Source organism: Peromyscus eremicus, chromosome 14 (genome assembly GCF_949786415.1).
Source record: "Peromyscus eremicus chromosome 14, PerEre_H2_v1, whole genome shotgun sequence".
NCBI lineage: Eukaryota > Metazoa > Chordata > Mammalia > Rodentia > Cricetidae > Peromyscus > Peromyscus eremicus.
The window spans coordinates 25515920-25543544 of NC_081430.1; the positions used below are offsets into that span (position 1 = coordinate 25515920).

The 27625-nt window shown below is 42.6% G+C and overlaps 1 protein-coding gene across 2 annotated transcripts in view; it reads left to right on the forward strand.

The window, feature by feature from the left end:
• Nucleotides 1-12744: 12744 nt before the first annotated feature.
• Brms1l (BRMS1 like transcriptional repressor) overlaps nucleotides 12745-27625 on the forward strand; it is a 28350-nt gene continuing 13469 nt past the window's right edge. The window contains exons 1-4 of one of the 2 annotated variants that reach the window (XM_059279426.1): nucleotides 12745-13095; nucleotides 17825-17915; nucleotides 25851-25978; nucleotides 26758-26837. In XM_059279426.1, coding sequence (XP_059135409.1) covers nucleotides 12954-13095; nucleotides 17825-17915; nucleotides 25851-25978; nucleotides 26758-26837 — 441 coding nt within the window. In that variant the 5' untranslated portion in view covers nucleotides 12745-12953. Of the gene's footprint in view, nucleotides 13096-14700; nucleotides 15085-17824; nucleotides 17916-25850; nucleotides 25979-26757; nucleotides 26838-27625 lie in introns of those variants that run through there. The other variant, XM_059279427.1, reaches the window with a different exon arrangement.

Genomic DNA, 27625 nt, shown 5'->3' on the forward strand with positions numbered 1-27625 from the left:
ATTTTTAATAATGAAAGAGAAAATAGTTTCACAAAAGTAAAACAAGAAACAAAAGCAAAGATAAAAAAGAAACACAAAAAAACTCATGAAAGTGAAAACCAAAGCAAACATTTGAAAGACCAATGACCAATAAAACAAAACAAAAGAAGTCCAAACAAAGCAAAATGAAACAAAAAGTCCACACTATACCATTGGGTTCATTTTGTGCTGGCTAACTACTCCTGGGCATGAACCTGTGCTGACACGTGGTCGATACCCCCAGTGATGCATCGTTGAAGAAAACGAATCATCCCTTTGCAAAAGGGTATCAATTGCAGAGTTTCTTGGTTGGGGTGGGACCCTGTGTCCGGTTCACTGTGACCCTGTCTGGCTTGAACCTGTGCAGGTCTTGTATATGTTCCAGTCTTTGTGAGTTCATGTGTGCATCAATCCTGTTGTGTCTCTCTAGAAGACATTGTTTTCTTGATATCTTCCATCACCTCTGGCTCTTAAAATCTTTCTGCCTCTTTTTTTTTTTTTTTTTTTTGGTTTTTCGAGACAGGGTTTCTCTGTGAAGCTTTGCGCCTTCACTTGGTAGCCCAGGCTGGCCTCGAACTCACAGAGATCTACCTGGCTCTGCCTCCCGAGTGCTGGGATTGAAGGCGTGCGCCACCACCGCCTGATGCCTCTTCTGTTACATAGATCCCTTTACTTCCAGGGGAGGGCTTATAAGCTGTGGCCCAGCTTGTCCAACAATGACTGTCCATCTATGGAAAGGCCAAGAATCCAATAGTTAGTTGTTCAGGCCACAAGGCTGGATGTCTCAACTGGTCATCAGTACATACAGGAATCCTGAAGAAGTAGGCTCTAATGCCAGCGAAGGAATGGACTTGTTAGCAAGAGAGAAAGCAAGAAGGCAATGAGAGAGTAATCTCCCTTCTTCCATGTTCATTATCTAGGCTGCCAACAGAAGGTGTGACCCAGATTAAAGGTGTGTCATCCCACCGCAAAGATCCTGACTTGAAGTGGGTCTTCCTGTTTTGAATGACTTAACTAAGGAAAATTCCCTCACTGGTGTGCCCAGCCATTTGAGTTTAGTTAATTCCAGAGACAGTCAAGATGACAACCAAGAATAGCCATCACAAGCAGAATAGCTGGATCTTGTGGTAGATTGATGCCCAGCTTTCTAAAGAACTGCCACACCAATTTCCACAGTGGCTGTCCCAGTTTGCACTCCCACCAACAATGCGTAAGTGTTCCCTTTTCCCTACATTCTTCCTACCAGGAGCTGTCATTTGTTTTATTGACCTAGCCACTTTTACTGGTGCAAGGTGAAATCTCAAACGGTTTTGATTTGCATTTCCCTGATGGCTGAGGATGCTGACCATTTCTTTGTTTTTCAGCCAGTTGAGTTTCATCTTTTGAGAATTCTCTGTTTAGTTAGTCCTGTATTCCATTTTTTAAAAAAAATAAAAAGCATATCTAAAAGTAAAGAAAGGTTGGATCTTTCTTTGCTGATTGTATCTCCTTGATCTCCTTCAGTGATCTTACTGCTCTAGCTAAGACTTCAGGTACTATATTGAAAGGTTTGTAGAAACTGAACATCTTTGTATTATTATTTATAATTTCAGCGGAATTGGTTTGAGTTTTTCTTCTGTTTATGTTGATGCTGGCTGTGAGCTTACTGTAAATTGCCTTTATTATGTTGGGTTATGTCCCTTGTATCCCTAGTCTCTCTAGGACTTTTATCATGAAAGGATGTTGGATTTTGTCAAAGGCCTTTTCTGCATCTAATGAGATGGTCATGTGGTTTTGTTTTTTGGTCTGTTTTCGTAGTAGATTACATTTACCTATTCACATATGTCAAACCATCCCTGCATCTCTGAAATGAAGTCAACTTAGTCATGGTGGATAATATTTTTGATATGTTCTTAGATTTGGTTTTCAAGTATTTTATCGAGAATTTTTGCATGTCTGTTCATTTCTTTTTGTTGGGTCTGTGAATAGTTTTGGAATCAGGATAATAGTGGCCACATAAAAAGAATGAGGCAATTCTCTTTCAGTTTCTATTTTGGGGAATAATTCAAGAAATGGTATGAATTAGTCTTTGAAGGTCTGGTAGAATTCTGCACTGAATCTATCTGGCCCTAGATTTTTTTTGGGGGGGGCCATTGGGAGACTTTTAATTGCTGCCTTTATTTCACTAGGGGTTATGGATCTGTTTAGATTATTCATTGGTCTTGATTTAGCTTTGGTAGGTCATATATATCAAGACATTTATTCATTTCTTTTAGGCTTTCCATTTTGGTGGAGTACAGGTTTTTTTTTATTTTTAAAATTTATTCTTGCATATATTTATCCCAACCAAGTTTCCCATCCCTCCTCTTCTCCCAGCCCTGCCCCCATTCCCTTCCATCCACAGTAAGACTAGGCACTTCCACTCATACTAAGGCTGAGGAGGTAACTTGGTAGGATGGAAAGGGTCCCCAAAGCAGGCAAAAGGAAAGTATGTCCTTATGAGTCTCCGAATTTTCTTAGTGAGAGTCTGTTGTGATGTCCCTCTCTTCACCTCTAATTCTATTAGTTTGAATCTCCTCTCTCCGCCTTTTATTTAAGTTGGCTAACAATTTGCCAGCCATGTTTGCTGGTTTTCTTAAAGAACCAACTCTTAGTTCCGTTGACTCCTCCTAGCTTGGTTGTTGTTCGTTTCTATTTCACCAGTTTCGGCTCGGGTTGTGATCAGTTCTTGCCATCTACTCCGTTTGGCATCATTTCTTCTTGCTCCAGAGTTTTCCGCTGTGTCACTGAGTATCTGATATGGGGTCTGTCTGATTTTTTGATATAGGCACCTAGGGCCGTGAACTTGCCTCTTAGAACTGTGGTCATTGTGTCCCATAGGTTTGGGTATGCTGTGTGTTCATTGTCATCCATTCTAAAAAGTTTTCATTTCCGTCTTTATTTCTCTCTTGACCTGCTTGTCATTCAGCAGTGACTTGTTCAGATTCCATGAGTTTGTAGACTTTCTTCCGTTTCTGTTGTTGTTGATATCCAGCTTTAACCCAGGGCGGTCAGACAAGATATATGGTGTTATTTTTCCTCTATCTGTTGAGACATACATCGTGTTCTAGTATGTGGTCAATTTCAGTTAAAGTTCCATGAACTGCTGAGAAGAGAGAATATTATTTTGTGTTTGTGTTGAATGTTTTGTATATACCAGCTAGGTCCATTTGATTTATGATACGATTTTACTACAGCATTTCTCTGTTTAGTTTTTGACTGGTGAAAGAGGGGTGTTTATTGGGTGAGTGTTTTGTTCTTTGCTGTTGCTCACTCTGGACCCCAGGCAAGTGTGGTGGCTGTGCAGTCCCTGGTAGAGGATGCTTCTGCTGGTCAGTGGGTGGCACAAGGAAGAGGGGCAGAGGCAAAGAGCTAGGGGACCTGGGTTTGCACCAACAGTCTCCAGGGAATGGGGGTGGGGTGGGTCTCCCAAAGGCAGGCTGCCACGGGACTAAGAAAGTCTGGAGAGACAGGAATGGAAGATCTCAAGGCTATTTTTAAATGATCTGTTTAAAATGCTAAGCCACACTATGCTAGCTCTGGAATAATATAGATAGGAAAACAGTATGTACACAGCTATAGTAATATGAAGCACCAGAGCTGGAATACTGGGTACTATGAAAAGAGGAGAGAAATCGGATTGAGGAGAGTCTGGAACAAGTATAGCAAGGTGCTAAAATCCGACCAAGTGGGGCTGGCAGGATGGCTTGGCAGGTAAAAGCGCTTGCCACCAAGTCTCATGACTTTCAGCACCCAGGACCAGTGTACTGGGAGAACCAATTCAGCTCCCAGAAGTTGTCAGTCACATGTGCATGTGCTTATGCATGAGTGTACACACACACACACACACACACACACACACACACACACACACACACACCAACATAAAAAAATAAAAAAGCTTGGCAAAGCCTAGAGGTAAGTGTGTATATAACATTTTGAGCACCTTTTAGGTGTTTACATTTCTAGCTAATGTTATAATACTCAGTAAACCTGATTAGAAAAATCTATATGCCCCTAAATCTATAGGAGAATTGGTAGAAGCAAAATTGCCAAACTTACTCATCTACTGTGCCAGAGTGAACCTAATTGGAAAGGGAGTGGAATCAAAATTATCTACACAAAACTAAAATGACAACGAATCACTATAGGCAGATGATCAGAGAGAGAGAGAGAGAGAGAGAGAGAGAGAGAGAGAGAGAGAGAGAGAGAGAGAGAGAGAGAGAGAGATTGTTTTTCTGCCTTACACATTAATTTAAGGCTGACTGGAATTGTGAAAAATTTAAAACTTCTTTTGTGTAGTGTGTGTATGGTATTATCTTAGGTTTTATATTGCTGTGATGAAACACGATGACCCAAAAGCAACTTGGGGAGGAAAAGGTTTATTTGGCGTACACTTCCACATCACTGTTCATCAATGAAGGAAGTATCAGGACAGGAACTCAAACAGGGCAGGAACCTGGAGGCAGGAGCTGATGCAGAGGCCATGGAGGGGAGCTGCTTACTGGCTTGTGTAACATCAATTTTAAGAGGTCTTATTAATAAAAACAAAAAACCAACCAAAAAAAAAAACAAAAAAACAAAAGCCAGATATTGGGGTAAACGCTGAAAGATCAGAGAAACAGAACAAGCCACAGCCAACCTCACCTCGCCAACTCCTCTGCCGATTCTGTTTCCTCAGACTGAAAGCCTCTGAGTCCTCACCTGGCAGGAAGCAGAACCACTAGCCCAGGGATGGAACCACCCACAATGGGCTGGGCCCTCCCTCATCAATAACTAATTAAGAAAATGTCCTACAGGCTTGCCTGCCTATAGCTGGATCTTAGGGAGGCATTTTTTTTTTTTATTGAGATTCCTTTCTTTTAGATAACTCTAGTTTGTGTGTCAGGTTGACATAAGACCAGCCAGGGCAGGTGTGTATGTTCACATGTGTCAGCAGGTGCATATGGAGACCAGAGGTTGATGTTGAGTCTTTCCTCAATTGTGCTCCTCTGTCGGCACTGAGGCAGGGTCTCTCTTTTGAACCCAGAGCTCACTGGATTCAGCTGGTCTAGATAGCCCAGGATTCTCTGTTCCTGCTTCTTTAGCATTGGGATTACAGGCAGGCCCCTTTGCCTGCCTGGCTTTTACTTGGATGATGGGTATCTGAGTCCTCATGCTTTCATAGTAAGTGCCTTCCCTGCTGATCAATCTTCCCAGACTACGGCAAAAATTTTAGACTCTGAAAAGAATTTAAAGGTAAGATTAACTTCTTATTTTATAACTGACCAGAGAGATGATGTTTTGCCAAGTTTATTCTTGGGCTACTAGAATTATAGAAGCAGGGCTTGAATTCATGCTTCTTGCTCTCTAACTTCCTTTTGTTCGAGGCCAGCCTCAAACTTGTGGCAAATCTCTTGCCTCAGCCTCTGGAGTTGCCAGGATTACAGGTGAAAGCCACCATATCTGGCTCCTTCTGCTTATCTCTGCAGAAGAAGAAAGCATCCACTTGAGGACCAATGGACGCCGAGAGAGTATATGCAAGCGCTGATGTCGCACTATTTAGTTCAAATCTGAGATCTGTTGTGTATTGCCTGTATGACTTTGGTGAAGTAATCTAATTGCTCTGTGTCTCAGTTTCTTTGCCTGTAAAATTAACTCTCAGATTTATTATAGAGATTAAATGAACTGACTTATTTAAAGCACATAACCATACAAGGCATATGTAGTGACCAGAAATCTTTGCACTATTTAACACACATTCTTCTGGTTACTGATATAGCAAAGATTAACTGGAGCCAGTGTGTAGCATGAATCTTAAAAGTTCTTATTAATAAAATCAAACCTGAGGCCAGTTATTGGGGTGATGCTGGAAGGTCAGAGAGATAGAACAAGCCACAGCTAACCTCACCTGGCCAACTTCTCAGCTGATCTTGTTTCCTCAGACTGGAAGCTTCTGTGTCCTCATCCCAATGGCTCTCAGCTGAACTGTGCTCGAAAGCCTGAAGCTTAACCAGCCAAATGCTTCTAGTTTCTGGTCTCCATGCCTTATATATCTTTCTGTTTTTGCCATCACTCCCTGGGATTAAAGGTGTGAGTCACCATGCTTGGCTGTATCCTTGAACAGATGGATTTCTGCCTCTGGAATGCTCTACCACTGCCTAACTTCTATGTTTAATATTGTGGTTGTTTTGTCTCTGACCCCAGATAAGTTTATTAGCATGCACAATATTTTGGGGAATACAATACCATACCAGTGACTTTTGCCCATGGCTGTTTTTATTTGATCTGCATTTAAGAAGCAGAACCCAGACAGGCAGTGGTGGCACACGCCTTTAATCCCAGCACTCAGGAGGCAGAGCCAGGCGGATCTCTGTGAGTTCGAGGCCAGCCTGGTCTACAGAGCGAGGTCCAGGTCAGGCACCAAAACTACACAGAGAAACCCTGTCTCAAAAAAAAAAAAAAAAAAAAAAAAGAAAGAAAAAAAGAAAGAAAAGAAAAAGAAAAAAAAGAAGCAGAACCTGAGGCCAGGAGTGGTGTCACATGCCATTAATCCCAGCTTTCAGGAAGATGACACAATACTATGAATTCAAGGCCAGCCAGCCTCTGTCTCAACAAACATGCTCATAACAAAACAAAAACTTCATTGGAGAAGGTGTTTATATCTTGTCATTCCATACAGAAATCTCAACTTCAGTTTCTCTTGAAAATCGGAAGGCCTGATACTGTTGGGCTATAATTCTTAAATCCTAACAACTGGCTGGTTGTAACATAGTAGCTTTCCTGCTTCCAAGTGTTCTGGCCTGTCTGCTGCTTGCCCTTGTATTTTCATACTTGACTAACAGCCCTGCCCTCAAGGAATTTGCAATCCTATAGGTGACTCACACTGGCTGTATATATTTAGCCTGGTAGAGAAAAAAAAGACAGTGTCGCCAAGTACGGTGCATAGCAGTAGCCCGGCGAACACAAGGGCATCTGAAATGGTGGAGATGGTGGTGGTGATGTGAGTTGTCAACCAAGGGGCTTTGAAAAAGAAGATGAAAGGGAGGGGCTTGCAGAGAGAATTCAGTGAGTAAAGAAATGGAAGGGGGAACCAGCCTGTGTCATTAGCAACCATAAAGAGAGCTTTCGGTAGATTTTTATCTAGGAAAGATAGACTGGAATTGATTGACACAAAATAATAGAAGTCTCTAATTTGGATTTTACCATGCAGGAAATGGACAGCTCTTGAAATGTTTTCTGTCATTAAGTTACAAATCTAACTTTCAATGTAGTTATGTCTCTGGATGTTGTTATCACATTTGGTCAAATGCCTTTAGACCTCGTTCTTGAGAAAGAAATGCTGTGTGAATGCCTTGTGTTCTATGAAAAGAATATTGTGAAACATTCATTTTAGATTTATTAATTTTATATGTCTTAGTGTGCAGTTGTGTTTTTTTTTTCCTTTGGGAGCCCGCCACCTAGTTCCCAAATAAATACATGGAGACTTATTCTTACTTACGAATGCCTGGCCTTAGCTTGACTTGTTTCTAGCCAGCTTTTCTAACTTAAATCATTCCATTTCTCTGTAACTATGTTTTGCCTTTGGGCTTTTTACCTTTCTTTATTCTATATATCTTTCTTTCCTTCTTACTCCGTGGCTGGCTGGGTGGCTGGCTGGGTGGCTGGGTGGCTGGCCTCTGGCATCCTCCTCTCCTCTTCTTGCTCCTCGCCACTCCCATTCTTCACTAGCCTAGATTTCTCCTCCTTATTTATTCTCTCTGCCTGCCAGCCCCTCCTGTCCTTTCCTCTGCCTAGCTATTTGGCCATTCAGCTCTTTATTAGACCAATCAGTTGTTTTAGGCAGGCACAGTAACACAGCTTTATAGAGTTAAGCAAATGCAACATAAAAGAACATAACACATATTTGCATCATTAAACAAATATTCCACAGCATAAATGAATGTAACACATCTTAAACTAACACTCCACAACATTAGTGTTTTGCCTGCATGTATGTACGTGAATCATGTGCATGCATGGTGCCCAGAGAGGTCAGAAGAAGGCACAGGGCTCCTTTGAAACTGGAGTTATGGATGGTTGTGAACCTGGTGCCCAACGTCATCCACATAAAGCCTGAGAAAGCTTTAAAAAAAGTTCTTGCCGGGTGGTGGTGGTGGACGCCTTTAATCCCAGCACTCAGGAGGCAGAGCCAGGTGGATCTCTGTGATTTCGAGGCCAGCCTGGTCTACAGAGTGAGTTCCAGGAAAGGTGCAAAGCTACACAGGGAAACCCTGTCTCAAAAAGCCAAAAAAAAAAGTTTTAAATGCACAGAAAGAGATAAACACAGCTTCCTAGTCTCACAGTCTCATGCCAGCTGCAGTGCTGAGATACATCTCCCAACAGCTACCTGTGAGAAAGAGCCAGCTGCCAACTGCCACGAGCTAAGCCGCATGGCAGGTTCCTGCAGACTCTCACAGGGCCAGCACGGAGAGGCTTCTCCCAGCCGCTGCCTGCGGGCTTAGGCTATACACTGCATGGCGGGTTTGGGGGTTTTTGCTCATGCAGACAGAAAAGATTACAGATATGTAGTAAAGACAGATTCAGACAGAAAAAAACCTCCAAATGGGTTACAGTGTGTTTAAAAACATACAAAGGCTTGAGAGAGAAAAGAAAAAGGGTAGAGATTGTCCTTAAAAAAGGACTGGAGACATAAAAATTATAATAAGCCACATAAAGATGGGAAATAGAGAGCATCTGGATCCTGTATGTTATTGTGTTGTCTTTGAATTTTTTGGCTGCTACGAGACACTGGATTATAAAAACTGCTAGATTCAACCAGCCTATATATTTTAAAAATATCTTGACTTCAAAATTTAAGTAAAAAAATGTATTGCTTTGGGGGACAGGTTATGCTTTTATTTCCACAGGAAATGAGAGGTTATGGATTCATTCTGAGTTAAGGAAAATCAGTTTTGATGGAGGAAGACCTCCTGAAATCCTGACTACAGACAGACATGAAAAAAAGAAACCTAGAAGAATTACAGGACAACTGATGTATATTTTACCTGCTCAAACACATAAAAAAAAAAGTCATCTTTGATTGACTTGTGTACAATGCACAGTCTATACTTGGATTAATGCAGATATGTATGTTACTTTTAAAAGTTTATGTATTTTTAGAGCAAGAGAACCAGACATCAATAAAAATGGACCAGGTGATCCAACATCCAAAACAACTTCAAAACTGCTGACTGAGATGATCCAGCCTCACAGAATACTCCATCCAGGAATTAACAATTATCCAGTTTTCTCAAGGTTCCAAAAAGATGTCAACTCCTTCAAACAACAGGAAGTAGTCTAGAGAACCATGCCCACATTCTCAAAAAACTGATTATGGATGTTTGTTATCACTTAAGGGGGTTGGTTGTTATTGGTAATGGTCAGGAAACAGCTGAACAAAGGAGATTAGATTCAAAGATCTCTTTCTAAAAAAAAAAAAGGGTGTGTGTGTGTGTGTGTGTGTGAGCCAGGCAGTGGTGGCACATGCCTTTAATCCCAGCACTCTGGAGGCACAGGCAGGTGGATCTCTGTGAGTTCAAGGCCAGCCTGGTCTACAGAGTAAGTTCCAGGACAGCCAAAGCTACACCAAGAAACCCTGTCTCCCATAAAAGGGGGTGGGTGGGATATGATATAGAAATGATAAGATTAAAGGGTAGATTATTGAATCTACTTTTAAACAAAAAACTAGTAGTCTTAAATATTTTACATTGGTATGGACTTTTGTATATTGATACAAATTTGAGGTTATTTTTGCTATACTATATATATGTTTCTATTCTTGTTTAAGATATTTTTGTATATTGATACAAATTTAAGGTTATTCTTGTTAGAACCTACTGTACCTATGTTTCTACTCTTGTTTGGAGTACTGTGCTTATGCAGCTCATTTAAAAATGTAATGTAGTTAAGCCATACAGATTAATAGTCATCTATAATAGTTAAATTTATAGTCATGTTAGGCATGTTTTCAAGGTCATACACAGATATATTTAGATAGATGGTCTTTAAACACTTCAAAGATCTACAGAACAGGACATTTAATATGTTTAATAACCTAAGGCTTTTCATGACACCGAGACACATCTGTTCCTGGCAGCACCAATCTACTTTAGAGAAGATGATGGACACTGAAGAAATTCCATATAGAGTTTGTTTTCTTTATGGCCATGTGGACAAAGAAATTTTCCTCCTGGGTGGTGGTGGCGCACGCCTTTAATCCCAGCACTCAGGAGGCAGAGTCAGGTGGGTCTCTATGAATTCAAGGCCAGCCTGGGCTACCAAGTGAGTTCCAGGAAAGGCACAAAGCTACACAGAGAAATCCTGTCTTGAAAAAAACCAAAAAAAAAAAAAAAAGAAAGAAATTTTCCTTGCCTCAATTGCTGACAATTTACTGTCCAAACTAGACTAGCAGGATGCAAGAAAGGTGACTGCCAAACTTTGCCAAGACAAGGTAAGACAGTCCTTCAAAATTCCCTGCTTCACAGGAATGTCTGTTAGATATTCTACACTTGTAGGTCAAAGATGGATGCCCCAACATTATAGAGGAACCTAGGGTGACTGTCCAGGCAGCTAAATGTTTCTGTCATTTCTTAGTTTTGGTATTTGTTTGCTCTGCAATTCCTGTTTACTCAGGTAATATTATATCCTTCTCAGGTCTCTGATAGAGTTGAAGACTAGATAGTTATAGTTTTCCTTATTACAAAATTCAGAAAAGACACTCACAAAAGAGGTGTACAGTGTCTAAGTTTGAGAGACATAAAAAGATAGTTTTGGGTTGGTAATGCAAGCTAGGACAGAAAGTGAATTAGGTACAACACTTGGACTCACCAAAAAAGAATAGATAATAGAGTATTTTCTCTAATTTTGCCAAACACAAGTGGATATGGTAACTATAATTCTTACTTGATAACTGTTTTTGTTGTATATAATTTTACTATGTTAAAGTTAAAACTTTCCTTCTTCATTTAGACAAAAAGGGAGATATGCTGTGGAATATTCCTTTGTACTGTGTGAATATATGTCATCATGATTGGTTTAATGTAGAAGCTAACTGGCCAATAGCTGAACAGAATAAAATTAGGTAGGAAAGCCAGATTAGGAGAATGTTGGGAGATGAAGGGCAGAGTCTGGAGTTGCCAGCTAGATGCAGAGGGAGCAGGAGATGAAAATGCCATGGTAATAAAGGTACTGCCACATGGCAGAGTATAAATATGGAATATGGGTTAACTTAAAATGTAAGAGCTAGTTAGTAATAAGCCTGAGCTATTGGCCAAGCATTTATAATTAATATTAAGGCTCAGTGTGATTATTATGAAGTGGCTGCTGGGACACAGAGAAACTCCACCTACACAAACCATTATGTGGGTCCTAGGAACTGAACTCAGGTCCTCCGCAAGAACAAGTGTTCTGAACCCCTGAGCCATCTCTATAGCCCTTGAAAAGATCTTTTAAAATAAGATTTATTTTTTTCTCATTTTTATCTTAATGTATGACTCTGTGTGTGGGTATGTGCATGTGAGGCTTGATGTGGGTATGGGGAACCAGACTCTGATCCTCCGGGAGAGCAGAACATGCTCTTAAATGCTGAGCTACCCCTGTAGCTCATTCTACGAAGTATCTTCCGATAGTAAATTGCTCTTATCTTTATGAGTGGTAAAGTACAATTCTTCACTTTTTTTTCAGGGTCTTAGGTGGACAATACTGGCTTCAAACTCAGTATGTAGCTGAGGACGATTCTGCACTTGTGACCACCCTCCATTTCCCAAGTGAAAATTACTGGCCTGTCCCATCACCCCCATCTTAAAATATAGTTTTAAGATTTGCTTGGACATGATTTTTCTTGTTTACAAAATGGATAGAATACTGACTCCCACCTCGGGGCTATTGAACTGGAAATTCAACTCCTCTACTGTGCAATAAGCTTGTTACTCTACCAAGACAACCTGAGGTAGAATGAAAGTAGTCAGCTGTTGTGAGTTACAATAATCACGTAGTACTTACTGCGTCCTATTTGTCTGTGTATCCTGTTTTTGAAAAAAATTATGAAATCTCTTTAAGTCAAACATGTATTTTTCATTGGAACCTGAAATTAAATCAACTGGTAGCATCTTCCATTAATTAAAAACAAAAACAAAAACAACTAAAAAAAAATGCAAAAATGCTAGACTGAAATACCAAGATAAAACTTCCTTCCCCTCTGTATTTTTGGCTGTAAAAATGTCAAGATTAAAATTCCTTTGTGAAAATTAAAAAGTACAAGTTTTTTCTTATACATACAATTCAATTTAATAGTTTATTCGCGGCAATAAATGTACTACTAAGAAGAGACGATTCTGCCCCTCTCTAGGCTCAAAGAGTACGGAAGGAAAGACCCTTTCAGGCATAGGACCTTTTCACATTTTGCGTAGCTAGGGAGATCAGATAACCACTTGGCGGGAAAAGAATAAATACGGACCAAATCAGCACAATCTGTTTCTGTTTAGTTTATAAACTGCGTCCCAGTATGTCAGCTTTCCTGCCTTGTGGGACTTGAAGTCCGAAGTTAGGAACGATGCAGGCAGCTGGACCTTAGAAACCCATAGCCCCTGAAGCTCCGAGGCCTAAGGACTACAACTCCCGACATACATCAGAAGGCCGCGCCGTAATCACAGACAACCAATCGTTTGTCTACAAGGCTAGTCCCGCCCCCCGCTCCAGGACAGCCTTGGCCAATGGCAGAGCTCGGAGCGCACAGCCTGCGGGTTAGGTTGTGAGGCCCGGGCCGGGGGTGGGGAGGAGTCGAGGGTTTCGGAGCGAGCTCTGCGGCCGGGTGATTCGGGGCGTTCGGCGCGCCCTTCCCCGAAGCGGCAGTGGCCGGGCTGGGAGCAGGGAGTGGGAAGCGACGGCGCGGCTGGAAAATGCCGGTCCATTCCCGAGGAGATAAGAAGGAGACGAATCATCACGATGAGATGGAGGTGGACTACGCGGAGAACGAGGGGAGCAGCTCCGAAGACGAGGACACCGAGAGCTCGTCGGTCTCCGAGGACGGGGACAGCTCAGGTGCGCGACCCAGCTGGGCAGGGATGCCGGGTCCCAGCGCCCGGCGCGCGACAGGCCGCGGTGCTCACGCCGGGCGGCGCGTCCTGCTGCGAGCGCGGGGCGGGGAGACGGGGAAGGGGCGGGGACTGGCCCGGCCTCCGGCACCCGGGAGCTGCGGGGCGCCGCCAGCTCGGGCTCCGTCCGGGTCGGCGGGCCGGGCGCTGACTTGTGGGGACCCGAGGCGGCTCTGTCCACGGGTGGGGCCTGCCCTACGGTCGCCTGGCGGTGCCCTGGGGCTACCCACCCGGGAGTGGAATGCCCCGCTGGCTGGTCTGGAAGACCGTGGAAAAGTCCCGTCCCCCAACCTACTTAGTGTCCGCCACCCTTGTCAGCGTGTGTGGGGGCGCTGAGGATAGGTTTGCCTTGGTCCTTGGCGGGCTTGGAACTCGTTAACATTTGCTTGTAGGTCAGCTTGTCATTAGTACGGTCATCAGTGCTCTCGAGGGGACTAACTTGGGAACTGTCCCGTTCATAGTAGGTCCCCAAAGTTTCCAAGACCAAGAAGGGACCAGCCTGAGGGAGGATTTCGAATCTTCATTGGTTTTTTTTTTAGATCTGGACGATGTGGGCAGTTCCCAGATTCCCAGAATCTTCTAGCGTTCATGATTTTGTATCTCTGGGCTGTTTCTGATTCCTTTATTTATATGTTATTTTTTTTTTTTTTTGGATGGGGGAGGTAGATTAACATTACAAACACATTTTGTGAATCTTTAGTAATTGTCATTCAGAAATGATCGGTATTGGTGATTTTTTTCCGGATCTTTCTCTGTCTGGCCATATGATGGAGACTGAGAAGGGTTTCTTCGGCTAACCCTGGTCTTGGCCATGTTTCTAAGGGAAGCATTGATAACACGTTAACAACCGTGTGTGGTCACTCCACACACACCCTTTTTTCAGGCTTGCTGTCAGAGTACACCCCTCCGTGGAAGAATGTAATGGCAGTGGTCAGCCACCCAAAAGTAAATGTTTAGGAGGGAGACTTTTTGCTCAGTATTGGGCACTACTCAGCATGAGGTGTAAATATATAGAGGTATTATCTTGTCTCAGGTGAAGAACAGTGATTTCCTTACTCAACAGAGCAGTCAAAGAGACAAACACACGGCAGTTGTGACAGCATACACAAGACCTGAGCAGACTGAATCCAGAAAAAATCCCAGGATGAAGGGGTGGAGGTGGGCATGGAGTTCCACCCCTGGCTGAGGAAGCTATTGGTATATTGGTTTTTTCGAGACAGAGTTTCTCTGTGTAGCTTTGCACCTTTTCCTGGAACTCGCTTTGGAAACCAGGCTGGCCTCAAACTCACAGAGATCCGCCTGCCTCTGCCTCCCCAGTGCTGGGATTAAAGGCGTGTTCCACCACCGCCGGGTCGAGAGTCACTTTTCTCTAATAGCATGACCCCTGGTTGGTCAGCCCCATGCCAGGGCAGGCTCCAACCCAGAAATGGCTGGGTAAAACAAACTGAACTCCATGGTTTTGCAAAAAAGGAAAAGTGAAGGACTTGAAGTTGGTAGGGAGGTGGGTGGAGCTGGAGGAGTTGGGGGAGGGGGAGCGAATATGTTCAAAATACATTGTACAGTTCTCGAAGAGTTAATAAGAATATCTAGAAATACTGTTGTAAGTTACCAAATAAGCGGTTGGGTGTACACAGTGCTGGAGGCATTCAGAGGCAGAGGAAATACTCCCAGAATTGAGTGGTCAGCACCTTTACCCGAGGAAGAAGGGATTGCCTTATTTTGAAGCATCTGGGTTGGGATAGTTAAGGTGGAAGTTCATATAGGAGAAGGAATGTGAGAAAAGGTGCAAAGGCCAGAGTTCAAGGCTTGTTGGAGAATGAGAAAACCAGTTTGGTTGGGAGACCAGCAAGCTTGCAAAGGCAAAGAAAGCTGTAGCTGTGAGAGATTTCAAAGATGGCTAAAGACGGAGTTGAGGAATCTCACTTTAGGAGTGAAGGTAAGAGGAAAGCTCAGACACAGGAGAGGTGTGGGTAGCATCAGCACTAACGGAAAAGGAAAAGACTTGAGTTGAAGATAGAGGATAAAGTATTTGGAGCATGTTGCTGTTGAGTATTCCATCTGTTTATGTAAGAATGTCTGAACTGACAGATGGAAATGTAACATTGGAACCTGCCCGGGATAAGAAGGTGAGACTTCAAAATTAGTGAATTCTTTTTTTTTTTTTTTTTCTTTCGAGACAGGGTTTCTCTGTGCAGTTTTGGAGCCTGTCCTGGATCTCGCTCTGTAGACCAGGCTGGCCTCGAACTCACAGAGATCTGCCTGGCTCTGTTTCCCGAGTGCTGGGATTAAAGGTCTGTGCCACCACCACCCGGCTAAAATTAGCAAATTATTTAACATGAAGTAGGGATTATAAATCACATTTATACTCCATAAATACAGTTCTTGCATCTGAAAAATGTTCTTTTTTTTTTTTTTTTTTTTTTTTTGGTGGGATATAGAGGACAGGGTTGTGCTATGTAGCCCAGGAGCAAAGCATTTTTATATTAAGTGTTCTTGTTTGTTTTTTAAGGTTTTATTTTTAATTATGTGTATATGTATGTGTCTATGTGTAGGTACAGGTATATGAGTGAGGATGCCCATGGAGTCCAGAAGAGAGGGCATTGGATCTCCTGGAGCTGGAGTTACAAGTGGTTGTGAGCCCCCCAGTGTGGGTGCTGGGTACTCAGACTGGGTCCTCTGCAAGAACAGTTATGTGCTCAGATCCTCTGAGCCATCTCTCCAGCCCATGTTCTTCTTGGGTTTTAATGGGAGCCAGGTTCCCATTAAATGTGTTATAATTCTTTCCTTCTAATATTTACATTGTCATGATTTTTAACATGCTCAAAAAAAAATCTCATTCTAGAAAGTAACATAATTTACAAAGATCATAATAGTGATTTGAACTAAAAGTCAATTTTTAAGTGCAAGTAAATCATTTAAATGTGTTTTACTTTTTCTAAGACCATTTTTATTCTACCACACCTTGCATATTACATGTCCCATTTTTTTCCTGTTTCACCTGGTACTGAGCAGATCCTGGGGACCCAGAGACTTCCTACAGAATTTGGAAGATAGGAAGCTCTGAGGGGCCAAGTGGTGTGTGTGTGCGATCATGTGTCCCCGTCATGTCCCTCCTGCTCCCTGTCAAACCTTTGAACAGTTTGGGCCTGTGCTCTACGTGGAATTAGATCTGCAGTTGAGTTTTGAAGACCTACAGAGGAGGCTATTAAGAGGCAGAGATACTTCAATTTGTTTTAGAAAATTATCATCATATACTTCCTTGCTATATGAAAATAACTATACGTGCTGTGACTCTTTCTCATAGTTTGACCCTTTCTTTGATGAAGATCAAGATGCAGATCTATTTTGATGTGTTTCATGTATGTGATATAAAAATAGAAGATGAGGAAATGGGACAGACCTGGTTATTACTGGTTGCTGTCTTTAAAAGTTGGTTTACCTTTTGCCTCCTTTGCTCTCTCTCCCTTTGACTGACAGTGATCTGGAGAGAGGGAACAGTGAGAAGATGACTGCCAGCACAGGATTCCCTAAACTCCATGTAGTGGGATTAGTTTGCTTTTTGTTGTTGCTGAGACAGGATTTCTCTGTGTAGCCTTGGCTGGCCTGGAACTCCCTATGTAGACCAACCTGGCCTCGACCTCAGATCCACTTGCCTCTGCCTCTCAAGTGATGGAATTAAGGGCCTGTGCCACACCATGCTGCCTAGCAATTAGTTGCTTTTTTTATGTGATGGGGTAATCAGCCATGTGGCTTTTCCACCTCCGTCTTCATTTTTATTTATTTATTTACTTATTTATTTATTTTTAGGATTTAAAAAAAATTCGAATCACGTGTATGTGTATGGTGTGTTTGGAGGCCAAAAGAGGGCATCTGATCCCCTGGAACTGGAGTTACAGGCAGTTGTGAGCCATAGCATGGATACTGGGAACTGAATTTGGGGTTCCTGTAAGAGCAGTATTCACTCTTAACTTCTGAGACATCTTTCCAGCTCTGGTTTTTCTTTCTTTTTTTTTTTTTTTTCTTCAGCCCAGGCTGGCTTTGAAACTTTATCATTTCCCGCCTCAAATTCTCTAGTGCTGGGCTTACAAATCCTGTACTACCATAGCTGACACGTTGCAGCTGTGAAGAAAGAATTCCAGATGTGGTTTTTGAATACTAGTAACATTTTATGAGCATAGTCATTTTTGGTGCTAAGTTCTCAAGAATTAGTGTAAAACCAAAAGTGGGTTAATTACTTAATTGACATAGCTTTTAAAGTCCTTTAAGAAGACTGAAAAAATGGATAAACACCAGGAGCTCTAGAGACTGCTGGAACTTTAACTAATCTGTCATTAAATTAATTCTATAGTAGTAATTATTTTGGATAAAAAGTATTTTCCTTTAAGGTTTAATATAGACCTTGGATGTCCAATTTCAAATTACAGCATTTTTTTTTTCTATTTGGACTGACTTAGATATATTTGAAGCAGTTTTATCTTTTTTGTTTTTTGAGATACAGTCTCATGTACCCCAGGCTGGCCTCCAACTTGCTATGTGGCATATGGTTGTAGCTAGCCTTGAACTCCTAACCCTCTTGCCTGTACCTCGCAAGCTCTGGGACCCGGGCCTGGGAGTGCTCCCAGGCCTGCCTTGACGTTTGATCTTTGATAGTTCCCTTTTTGTCTTTTGATTAACAGAAATGGATGATGAAGATTGTGAAAGGAGAAGAATGGAATGTTTAGATGAAATGTCCAATCTTGAGAAACAGTTTACAGATCTCAAAGATCAGTAAGTACCAACCGCAGGAGGTCATTGTCGCTTGAGTCTCAGTGGCATCATCTTTACTAGCACGAGAGGAGTTCCATCGTCCCTGCTGTGTTCCCTTCTGTGTTTTATGGGAACAGACTGATCTGATCTGAAGGAGGCGTCAGGAGACCTCATTAACTCAGTTTTGAGGCAGGAAGTTCTTGGGGGTGGGATGGAGTAGGTGACTGGCATGTGGGTGCTGGCGCTTCAAGTGTGAGCGTTGCTGCTCACTTGGTCCTAGTCTGCATTATTCATTCCTTTGTTAAATAATTGGCTGAAGATTTTCTCCTCTGGTGCTGGAGATGGAACTATGCACATGATAAGTAGGTGCTCTGTGCTCTGCCACTGAGCTATAGCCCCAGATCCCTCCTTTGACTTTTTCTTTGGAGACAGGGTCTGGCTAAGTTGGCCAGGCTGGTCTTGAACTCAACTTTGCAGCTCAGGCAGGCCTTGAGCTTGTGATCCTTCTAACCTTACCTCTAGTGTAGCTGGGTTTACAGCTCTTTGCCACCAGGCTGAGACTGTGTTTAAAATTTGAAAATAAAAGAGTATTGTCCTCCAATTTTCTGTTTGGTAATTTGATTTTATATCTTAACCTTGAATGGTGTGTATATCATCCATTTCACGTGTGTTACTTAGTTTCCGTGTAACAGCTCTGTAAGTTTGGAGGGTAGTCTTCCATGTTAATAGTGAGGAAGCTGATGCTCTGAGAGGCTTTTGTTCCTGTAGTTTATCAAAAACTAGCAAATGAAGTCAGGCCTTTTGCCTCTGGTGTTACATGTGCATTCCACTAAAGGCTCCTTTCTTTGGAGAAATTGTTATGGAGTGGAAGAGCTCTGAATCAGATTTGAATGCATTTTAAAAAATTGTTCTTTGTGTGTGTGTGTGTGTGTGCGTGTGCGTGTGTGTGTGTGTGTCTGTGTATCACATGTACATGGAGGCCAGGAAGAGGGCATTGGATCCCCAGCAGCTGGAATTACATACAGATAATTGTGAGCTGCCATTTGAATGCTGGGAATCAAACTCCTATCAGCCAGTGCTCGTAACTGCTGAGCCATTTTTCCAGCTCCTAAACCAGGCTTTCTTTCTTTCTTTATTATTTATTTATTTATGACTCTACATTTTCTTTCTTTTAAATTTTTAAGGAATTTTTTATGCATTTTACATACCAACCACAGATTCCCCTCTCTTCCCTTCTTCCAGCCCTCCTGCCTTCCCCCACTCCAACCCGCCCCCCATTTCCTCCTCCAACAAGGTATGCCTTCCCACAGGGAGTCAGCAAAGCCTGGTACATTCAGTTGAGGCAGGTCCAAGCCCCTTTCCTGTATCAAGGCTGTGCAAGGTGTCCCACCATAGGCACTGGGCTCCAAAAAGCCAGCTCGTGCACCGGGGATGGATCCTGATCCTACTGCCAGGGGCCCCGTAGGCAGATCAAACTACACAATTGTCTCGCTTCTGCAGAGGGCCTAGTCCAGTCCCATGGGGGTCCATAGCTGTTGGTCTAAAGTTTGAGTTCCCCTAGCTTGGTTGGTTGTCTCTGTAGGTGTCCCCATCATGATCTTGATGCCCCTTGCTAATAGAATCCCTCTTCTCTCTCTTCGACTGGACTCCTGGAGCTCGGCTTGGTGCTTGGCTGTGGATCGCTGCATCTGCTTCCATTAGTTACTGGAAAAAGGCTCTATGATGACAGGGTATTCACCGATCTGATTACTTGGGTAAGCCAGTTCAGGCACCCTCTCCACTATTGCTAGTAGTCTAAGTTGGGGTCATCCTTGTAGATTCCTGGGACCTTCCCTAGCACTTAGTTTCTTCCTACCCCCATGATGCCTCCCTCTATCATGGTATCTCTTTCCTTGCTCTCTTACTTCGTCCCTGTTCCAGCTTCATCATCCCGTTCCCTTATGTTCTCATCCCTCATCCCCTACCCTCCATTACCCCCCTTCATCCCCAGTTTACTCATGGAGATCTCATCTATTTCCCCTTCCCAGGGAGATCCATGCATCCCTCTTTGGGTCCTCCTTGTTAGCCACCTTCTCTGGAGCTGTGGGTGTAGTCTGGTTATCTTTTGCTTTACATCTAGTATCCACTTATGAGTGAGTACATACCATGTTTGTCCTTCTGAGTCTGTGTTACCTCACTCAGGATGATATTTGCCTGCAAATTTCATGATGTCATTGTTTTTTTACTGCTGAGTAGTACTCCATTGTGTATATGTGCCACATTTTCTTTATTCTTCGGTTGAGGGGCATCTAGGTTGCTTCCAGGTTCTGGCTATTATAAATAATTAAAATAGTTGAGCAGGTGTCCTTGTGTTATGATTGAGCATTACTTGTGTATATGCCCAAGAGTGGTATAGCTGGGTCTTGAGGAAGATTGATTCCCAGTTTTCTGAGAAACCACCATACTGTAAATCAGGCTTTCTTAACAGATGGAAAGGTGATAGGGTGCTGGGGATGAATTCAGTGGTAGAGAGCTTGCCGAGCACAGGAGGGTAGAAAGCCCTGTTTGATGTCCAGCAACAGAAGTAAATAAGTCTATCCATCCATAAAAACAATGCCGTTCATGATCTCACAATCCATTGTGAAAAATAAGGAGGGTCTTCGTCAGTGTTCTGCTGCTGTGAAGAGACTCCTATGAAAGAAAGCATTTAATTAAGGTTGGCTAACAGTTTCAGAGGTTCAGTCCATTATCATCATGTGAGGGAGCATGGTAGTGTGCAGGCAGACATGATGCTGGAGAAGTAGCTTAGAGCAACAGGAAGAGAGCAGGACACTGGACCTGGCTTAGGCTTTTGAAACCTTAAAGCCCACCCCCCTCAGTGACACTTCCTCCAACAAGGCCACACCTTCTAATCCTTCTCAAGTAGTGCCAACCCCTCACAACTAAGCATTCAAATATATGAGCCTATGGGGGCCATTCTTATTCAGAACACTACAAGGAGCTGAATGTAAAATTCTTTGCCATTTGCTTGGCATGTGGTAGGTGCCTAAGAGATACCCACTTTTCTCCCCACTTTACCTACTTTTTGCTTTTGGTCCTGGAGATTGAATCCAGGGCCTGGCATGTGCTAGATAAGCACTCTGTTACTGAGCTACACCAGCAACCCATTTTTAATTTTGAGAGAGGACTCTTGCCAAATTGCTGATGCTAGCCTCTCTACTCCGCTGCCCTTCTGCCTGGCCTCCTGAGTAGGTGACATCACAGTTGTGCGTCACCACACTTCCATTCACCCCTCCACTTCCCTGTTAATGCCAGAACTCTTGTGAAATTGGTGCCACAAAAGTGGATCTCTTAGGAGTTCTTCTTTTCCTTGTGTGCTGGCTATTTTTTCTGTCAACTTGACACAATGTAGGGTTTTTCTGTGAGGAAGGAATTTTTAAAAAAAGGTTTATTTTATTTTTTTATGTGTGACTATTTTGCCTGCATGTATGTCTGTATACCACATGTGTGCCTGGTATCGTGGAAGCCAAAGGAGAGCATTGGATCTCCTGGAACTGGACTTAACTTACAGATGGTTGTAAGCCACCATGTGGGTGCTGGGAATTGAACCCAGGTCCTCTGGAAAAAGCAGTGAGTGCTCTAACCCACTGAGCCATCTCTCTATTCTGGAAGAAAGAATCTTAATCAAGAAAATGTCTCCATAGGATTGGGCTATGGCAAATCTGTAAGGCATTTTCTTGATTGGTGATTAATGTGGGAGGGCCCATCCCATTGAAGATACGTGGTGCTGTTCCTGGGTTGTTTCTATTATGTATAAGAAAGCAGGCTGAGTAAGCCTTGGGAAGTAAGCCAGTGAGCAAGCAGCATTCTTCCATGATCTCTGCATCGATTCCTGCCTCTAAGTTGATGCCTTGAGTTTCTGCTCTGACTTCCCTGGATGATGGACTCTAAGCTGTAAAATGAAATCAACCCTTTCCTCCCTGAGTTGCTTTTGGTCATGATGTTTATCACAGCAGCAGAAGCTAACTAAGACACTTGGAGACTGGATCTTGCTGTCTTGCCTAGCCTGGCCTCAAAGTTGACATTCTACTGCCTCCATCTTCTGAGTACTGGGGTTGCAAGTGTCCAACATCAGGCTCAGTGAAGGCCCCCAAGCAGGGCGGGGAGACACCGTGTTTACCATATTAATCCTGTTTATGCCATTACTTCTCTTTCTTTGGTATTAGAGATGAATGTATGAGTATTATTTTCTCCTAGTTTAACATATTAAAAAATACAAAGTGTGTGTGTGTGTGTGTGTGTGTGTATATGTATACATATCTGAGTGTGTATATATATATACACACACACACACACTTTTGTTTGTTTGTTTTTGTTTTTCGAGACAGGGTTTCTCCGTATAGCCCTGGCTGTCCTGGAATTTGTTATGTAGACCAGGCTGGCCTCAGACTCATAGAGATCAGCCTGCTTCTGCCTCCTGAGTCCTGGGATTAAAGGTATGTGCCACTATCACCTGGCAGTATAATATTTTATTGTACAGGTTTACATTATTTTAGCATGTTTGGTGTCATGCTTGTAATTTCAACCCTTGAGAGGTAGAGGTAGGTGGATTGGCCATTCCAGATAAACCTAGGCCACATAGCAAGACTCTTTAAATAAAAGATTTCCATTTATTTTAATTTTAAATTAAAATTAGTTTGATTCCATTTGGGCAACATAGGAAGTTTATCTAGTATCATCCTGGCGAAGAGGAAGCAAATGTGTGTGTATGTTTTAAAAAATTATTTTTAATTATGTGTCTGTGTGAACAGGGTGTGTTTGGGGGTAGCTCTGCACACATGAAGTTGGCTTCCCTGCAAGTGGTTGTGAGCCACCTGACATGTGTGCTGAAAACCAACTCAGGCCTTCTGAGCTATCAGTACTCACGCTTAACCACTGATACGTTTCTATGGGCCCAAATTTAGGTTTTTATATTTTAGCAGAAGTAGCTCATGAGTGAAGAATTTTTATGCAGTTCATTGAGATTTACCTGCTAATCTTGTGAGGTGTGTTTGAGAGCTGTCCAGCAAAGGAAGATTGCTTTAAGTTCTCCTATGTGGGACGCTTTGCAGGTAGTCACTGAATCCAATCTTGTTCGCCTGGGGCCACGTTGCTCTGCTGGTTCAACTCTGATCACCAACTAGTTCCCTTCCAAGCTTCTTTCATCTCTGGATGTATTAAAAGTAGATCCATGACCATCACACAGGAATGTTCATTCTTGAGGAATTGATTTATAGGACTGCGTATCAGAAAAAAAGACAATTTTTGCACTGGGTTTAAAATCTTTACTTTTCCATCTTGCTCCAAGTGCCTTGCCTATTTTTAGCCCTTCATACTTTGTATCTCTGTAGGGTGTCTTAAAGCTTTAGAGGAGATAGGGAATGAAAAAATGGTGCTGCTCCTCCTGTTTGGAATCCTAGAGCACTGAAGTGATCTGCATAAAGCCTCCAGCCCAGCTGGAGTGTGTAGGTGACATCTTCCACTGCCTTCACAAGACAGAGGGGTTTGTACCAGATTCCCAGTACTAACATTATTCAAATGTAGATTTATTCACTTTCTGTGTACATTTTGCCTGCATGTGTGCCCTGTGCCCTCAGAGGTCAGAAGAGGGCATCAGATCACCTGGACCCGGAATTAGGGATGGTTGTGAGCCACCACCTGGGTGCTGGGACCATCTCTCTGGCCCCTCATTCATTTGGATACTTGACAATGAGCTAATGATTGAGCATTTACTCTGTAATAGGATTGTTACTGCCAAAGGGCGTGTTTCTTCAATCTGAGCTCGAATCCCAAGCTTACAGAATTTTTATTGATTTTGAGGAATCTGTTTTTTGGAAAGGGTAGATGAGCTGGTCAGGATGGCACATGCCTATAACTCCAGTGCCAGGAGGGTGATGCAGGAAGATGGAAAGTCCCAGGCTAGCCTGGGGTACATAATGAGACCCTGTCTTTAAAAGTTATATAATAGACTATTATTAATTTATATCCTCTTCATTTAAATTCCATCAAAAATTCAAAGAGCTCTCTCAGTATTTTGTATATATTTGATGTTCTTCAGGCGTGTTACCTTTCTGTCAACGTTTTAGTGAGTTTTCTTTAAAATCTGTTATAATTTTAAAAAGCTATCAACCATAGCATACTTCTTCTGGCTTTATATGTTTATGGTTGTGTTTTGAGCCCAGGAAACTTTAACCCAGGTGTAGCAGTGTATTGTTTTGACAGTTAACCACAACTCTATGTTGTTGTTGCTGAGGGACCACATAGACAAAAGTGGACTGTTGGTTATGTTAACTCTCAAACTTGCCTTGCCATTTAAGAATGAGCCTGTTGGAGGCAGAGGCAGGAGGGTCTCTGGGAGTTCAAGGCCAGCCTGGTCTACAGAGCAAGTTCCAAGACAGAAACCCCATCTTGAAAAAACAAAAACAAACAAAAAAGAATTAATAGGATTTCCTGTTAAAAAGAACCCTATATTGTGGAATTATTTTCAAAAATAAACAGTTTCTGACATACTGAATCTTTTTGATAATCCAACTATTACATCAACTGGTAAGGTTTTTTTTCCCCACCTGGTATTGCTGAGTGAACTTTATGCCTTGTACATTCTAGGTAAGTGTTATATTGCAGCTACATTCCTAGCTTTAAATTAAGGTGATTTCCCCGACTTTTCTCTTTCTACAATATCTGTAAGCATATTCGTGAATAGAGACAATAGAGACCCCTTACCAGTTTTTCATTTCATCTTTTTTGAAAGCATTTTTTTAGATTTTATTTATTATATTTATTGATTATTTTATGTGTATTTGTGGTTTATGCACGTTTTTGTCTATGGACCATGGGTACAATGCCTGTGATGGCCACAAGAGGGTGTCAGATCCCCTAGACTGGAGTTACAGATGGTTCTTAGTAACCATGTGGGTGCTGGGATTTGAACCTGCGTCCTCTGGCATTTCTGTGTGTGTGTGTGTGTGTGTGTGTGCGCGCGCGCATGCGCGCGCGCGTATGTGTGAATGTATGTGTATGTGTGGGTGCATTTGTGCCATGGTGCCTGCCAGAGGACAAGTGGCAGGAGCCATTTCTCTCTTTCTACCCTGTGGGTTCTGGGGGTGAAACTTAGGTCATTAGTTTGGGTAGCAAATGCCTTTACTCACTGGGCCTAAGGTGTAGCCCAGGCTGCCCTCCAGCTTGCGATCCTCCTGCTTCTGCCTTTTAGCGTATCCCACCCGAGTGTGCCTCCACTGGCTCCTTACTTCTCCTGTGTAGTTTATTGCCTCGTAGCCCAGGCTGTGCAGTGCTCACTGTATTGCCCACACTGCCTCAGACTTAGGCTCTTTCTGCCTCCGTTTCCAAATGCTGGGATTACAGCAGCCCCGTGTGGAGCTAGCTGTGCTTAGCTTCCGTTCTTCATCTCTGCGTCCATTAGCTCATTTTACTTTACTTACTGTGACAGACTATTAAAAGTGACTTCCTTATTTCTTTTAAGCTTAGTATTTAAAGTAACCCTTCCTTTTAGATTTGATTTATTGTTGTTCAATTAAAACAAAGATTGGGAGTCTCAAAATAGTCATTTTGTTTTTTTTCCACTTTTATTGTTTTGAGATGGTTCTTGCTGTGTTGTCCAGTCCATCTTCTTTCCTCACTCCCCTCCCCAGTAGTTTTAGGAAACAGACAAAGGCCGCTGAGCCTGAAGTTTAATTGCATTTTTTGTTGTGACTAAAGAGTGATACTGATTTAAAACACACCTTGGACTGGTATCTAGTTGAATATTACGATGTATATAAAGTCAGATAACGTGAGTTTTCTGACTGCAGTCAAGGCCGGAGCGCATTTGATAGGTTATTGGAACACGAGCACTTCTAGAAAACAATAATGCATGGGGGTGGCATGTTGCTCTTCTTTGTTGGGAATTTTAATTAATGTCTTAATTTTTGCTTTGTTAAGACTTTATAAAGAACGGTTGAGTCAGGTGGATGCAAAGCTCCAAGAAGTCATAGCTGGTAAAGCACCAGAGTATTTGGAACCGCTGGCAACTTTACAAGAAAATATGCAGATCCGCACGAAGGTTGCAGGTAGGAACATGAGACATTTTGTACACTTTGTGACACTTGGATTTTGTGGCGTTGTTTGGGTGAATATGTTGCGGATGGCATAGGTCCAGGTATCTGCCACCCTCCTTGACGGTACAGACAGCTGATTATGTCCCCAGGCCACCTGTGACTTGGCATTGAGTAGCCCATCCAGAGTTATCTGCTTGCCAGTCTGCATGTGGACATGCGCATGGTCTTGCTGCCTGTTTTATGTCCCCTTGTTCCCTGTGAGGCTAGCACTTGGCCTCTGCCCGTTGGGAGCACTCTCAAATGGCCTGCCTTGTTCTGCCCCTCACACAGTTAGTCATCTTCGAGCTTTGGACTCTGAAGAGACTAGTTTGGATACAGTGGTTTCAACAGTAAAGTATCCATTTCTTGCTTTGATTATGTGTGCCCGATGAAACCAGAGTTTATTATCTGTCTCTCTTCTGTTAGGAGAAACCTGAGGATTGTTTTCATCAGAAAAGGATTGTGCTTTTTATTTTGACCATTCTCTAGCGAACATTTAGGAGTGTTCTTAGAAGTATGAGGCACAACAAAAAGTAGCCGTGTGATTTCTTCCTAGCTCACGAACTCCTATTTTCTCATCTTCCTTGTTATGCGTTTTGACTGAGTCTTTTTTCTTTTTTTTTAAGGGTAAAGTTGGAATCATTTGTGACTTTCTTATTGAGTCATTTTACAAACTATGTGGAGACGACAGTAGGGAAGCACTGAAGACGCTTTATTGCGAACATAATCAGAATCACTGTGCTTGGTTGCAGGAATCTATAGAGAGCTGTGCTTAGAGTCTGTGAAGAACAAATACGAATGTGAGATCCAGGCTTCCCGCCAGCATTGTGAGGTACCGTCCCGTCTCACTGTAACCGCATCTCTCGAGTCCTTCTGAACACAGGAGCTTAAAAGTCAATCAGGGAAACAGCGTTCAGTGGTACTCTAGCTCCTCACTGGGGTGAGTGTAAAAGAGCACAGTTCTCCTGGAGGCTGGACTGGAGACAGGACCCAAAGGAGCACAGGAAAGACTCGGGATCATTTCAGAAGTTTTGCAACTGTTACTTTAAAAAGTATTTACATTGTGGTGCTGGAAACAGTCCTAGAGCCCTGTACAGGCAAGTGCCACAGCGCTGGGCTGCAGCCACAGCCTGCAACTGTTACTTCCGAGAACTAGGTAGTGATCGGTCATCAGACAACTGAAATTATAGCATTACTAGCACAGTATAGAACTTTAGGCCAAGAATGTATATGCCCTAGTGCAGCTAGAGCATCGGGCTGTAGAATCAATTTTTGACTGTCTGAACTGGTGTCCACATTTTAGGGTAGCATTTTCTATGAGAAAAAATATAGGTGCATTTTCTTTATGTCATGTTTGTATTGAACAGTGTTTAGGATCATCATGCTAATTTTGCAAATAACTTCATAAGACTTAAATATCTTAAAAAGCTGAGACAAGAATAATTAAGGGGACAAGTTTTAGAATGACTCCTAATTTTAATTAAAAATATTATTTTATGTGTATGTGTGTTTTCCTGAGTGTATGTCTGTGTACCTGTGCATGCCTGGTATCCTTGGAAGCTGGAAGAGAGCATTGGACTCCCAGGGACTAGAGTTACAGATGGGTGCTGGGGATCTAAC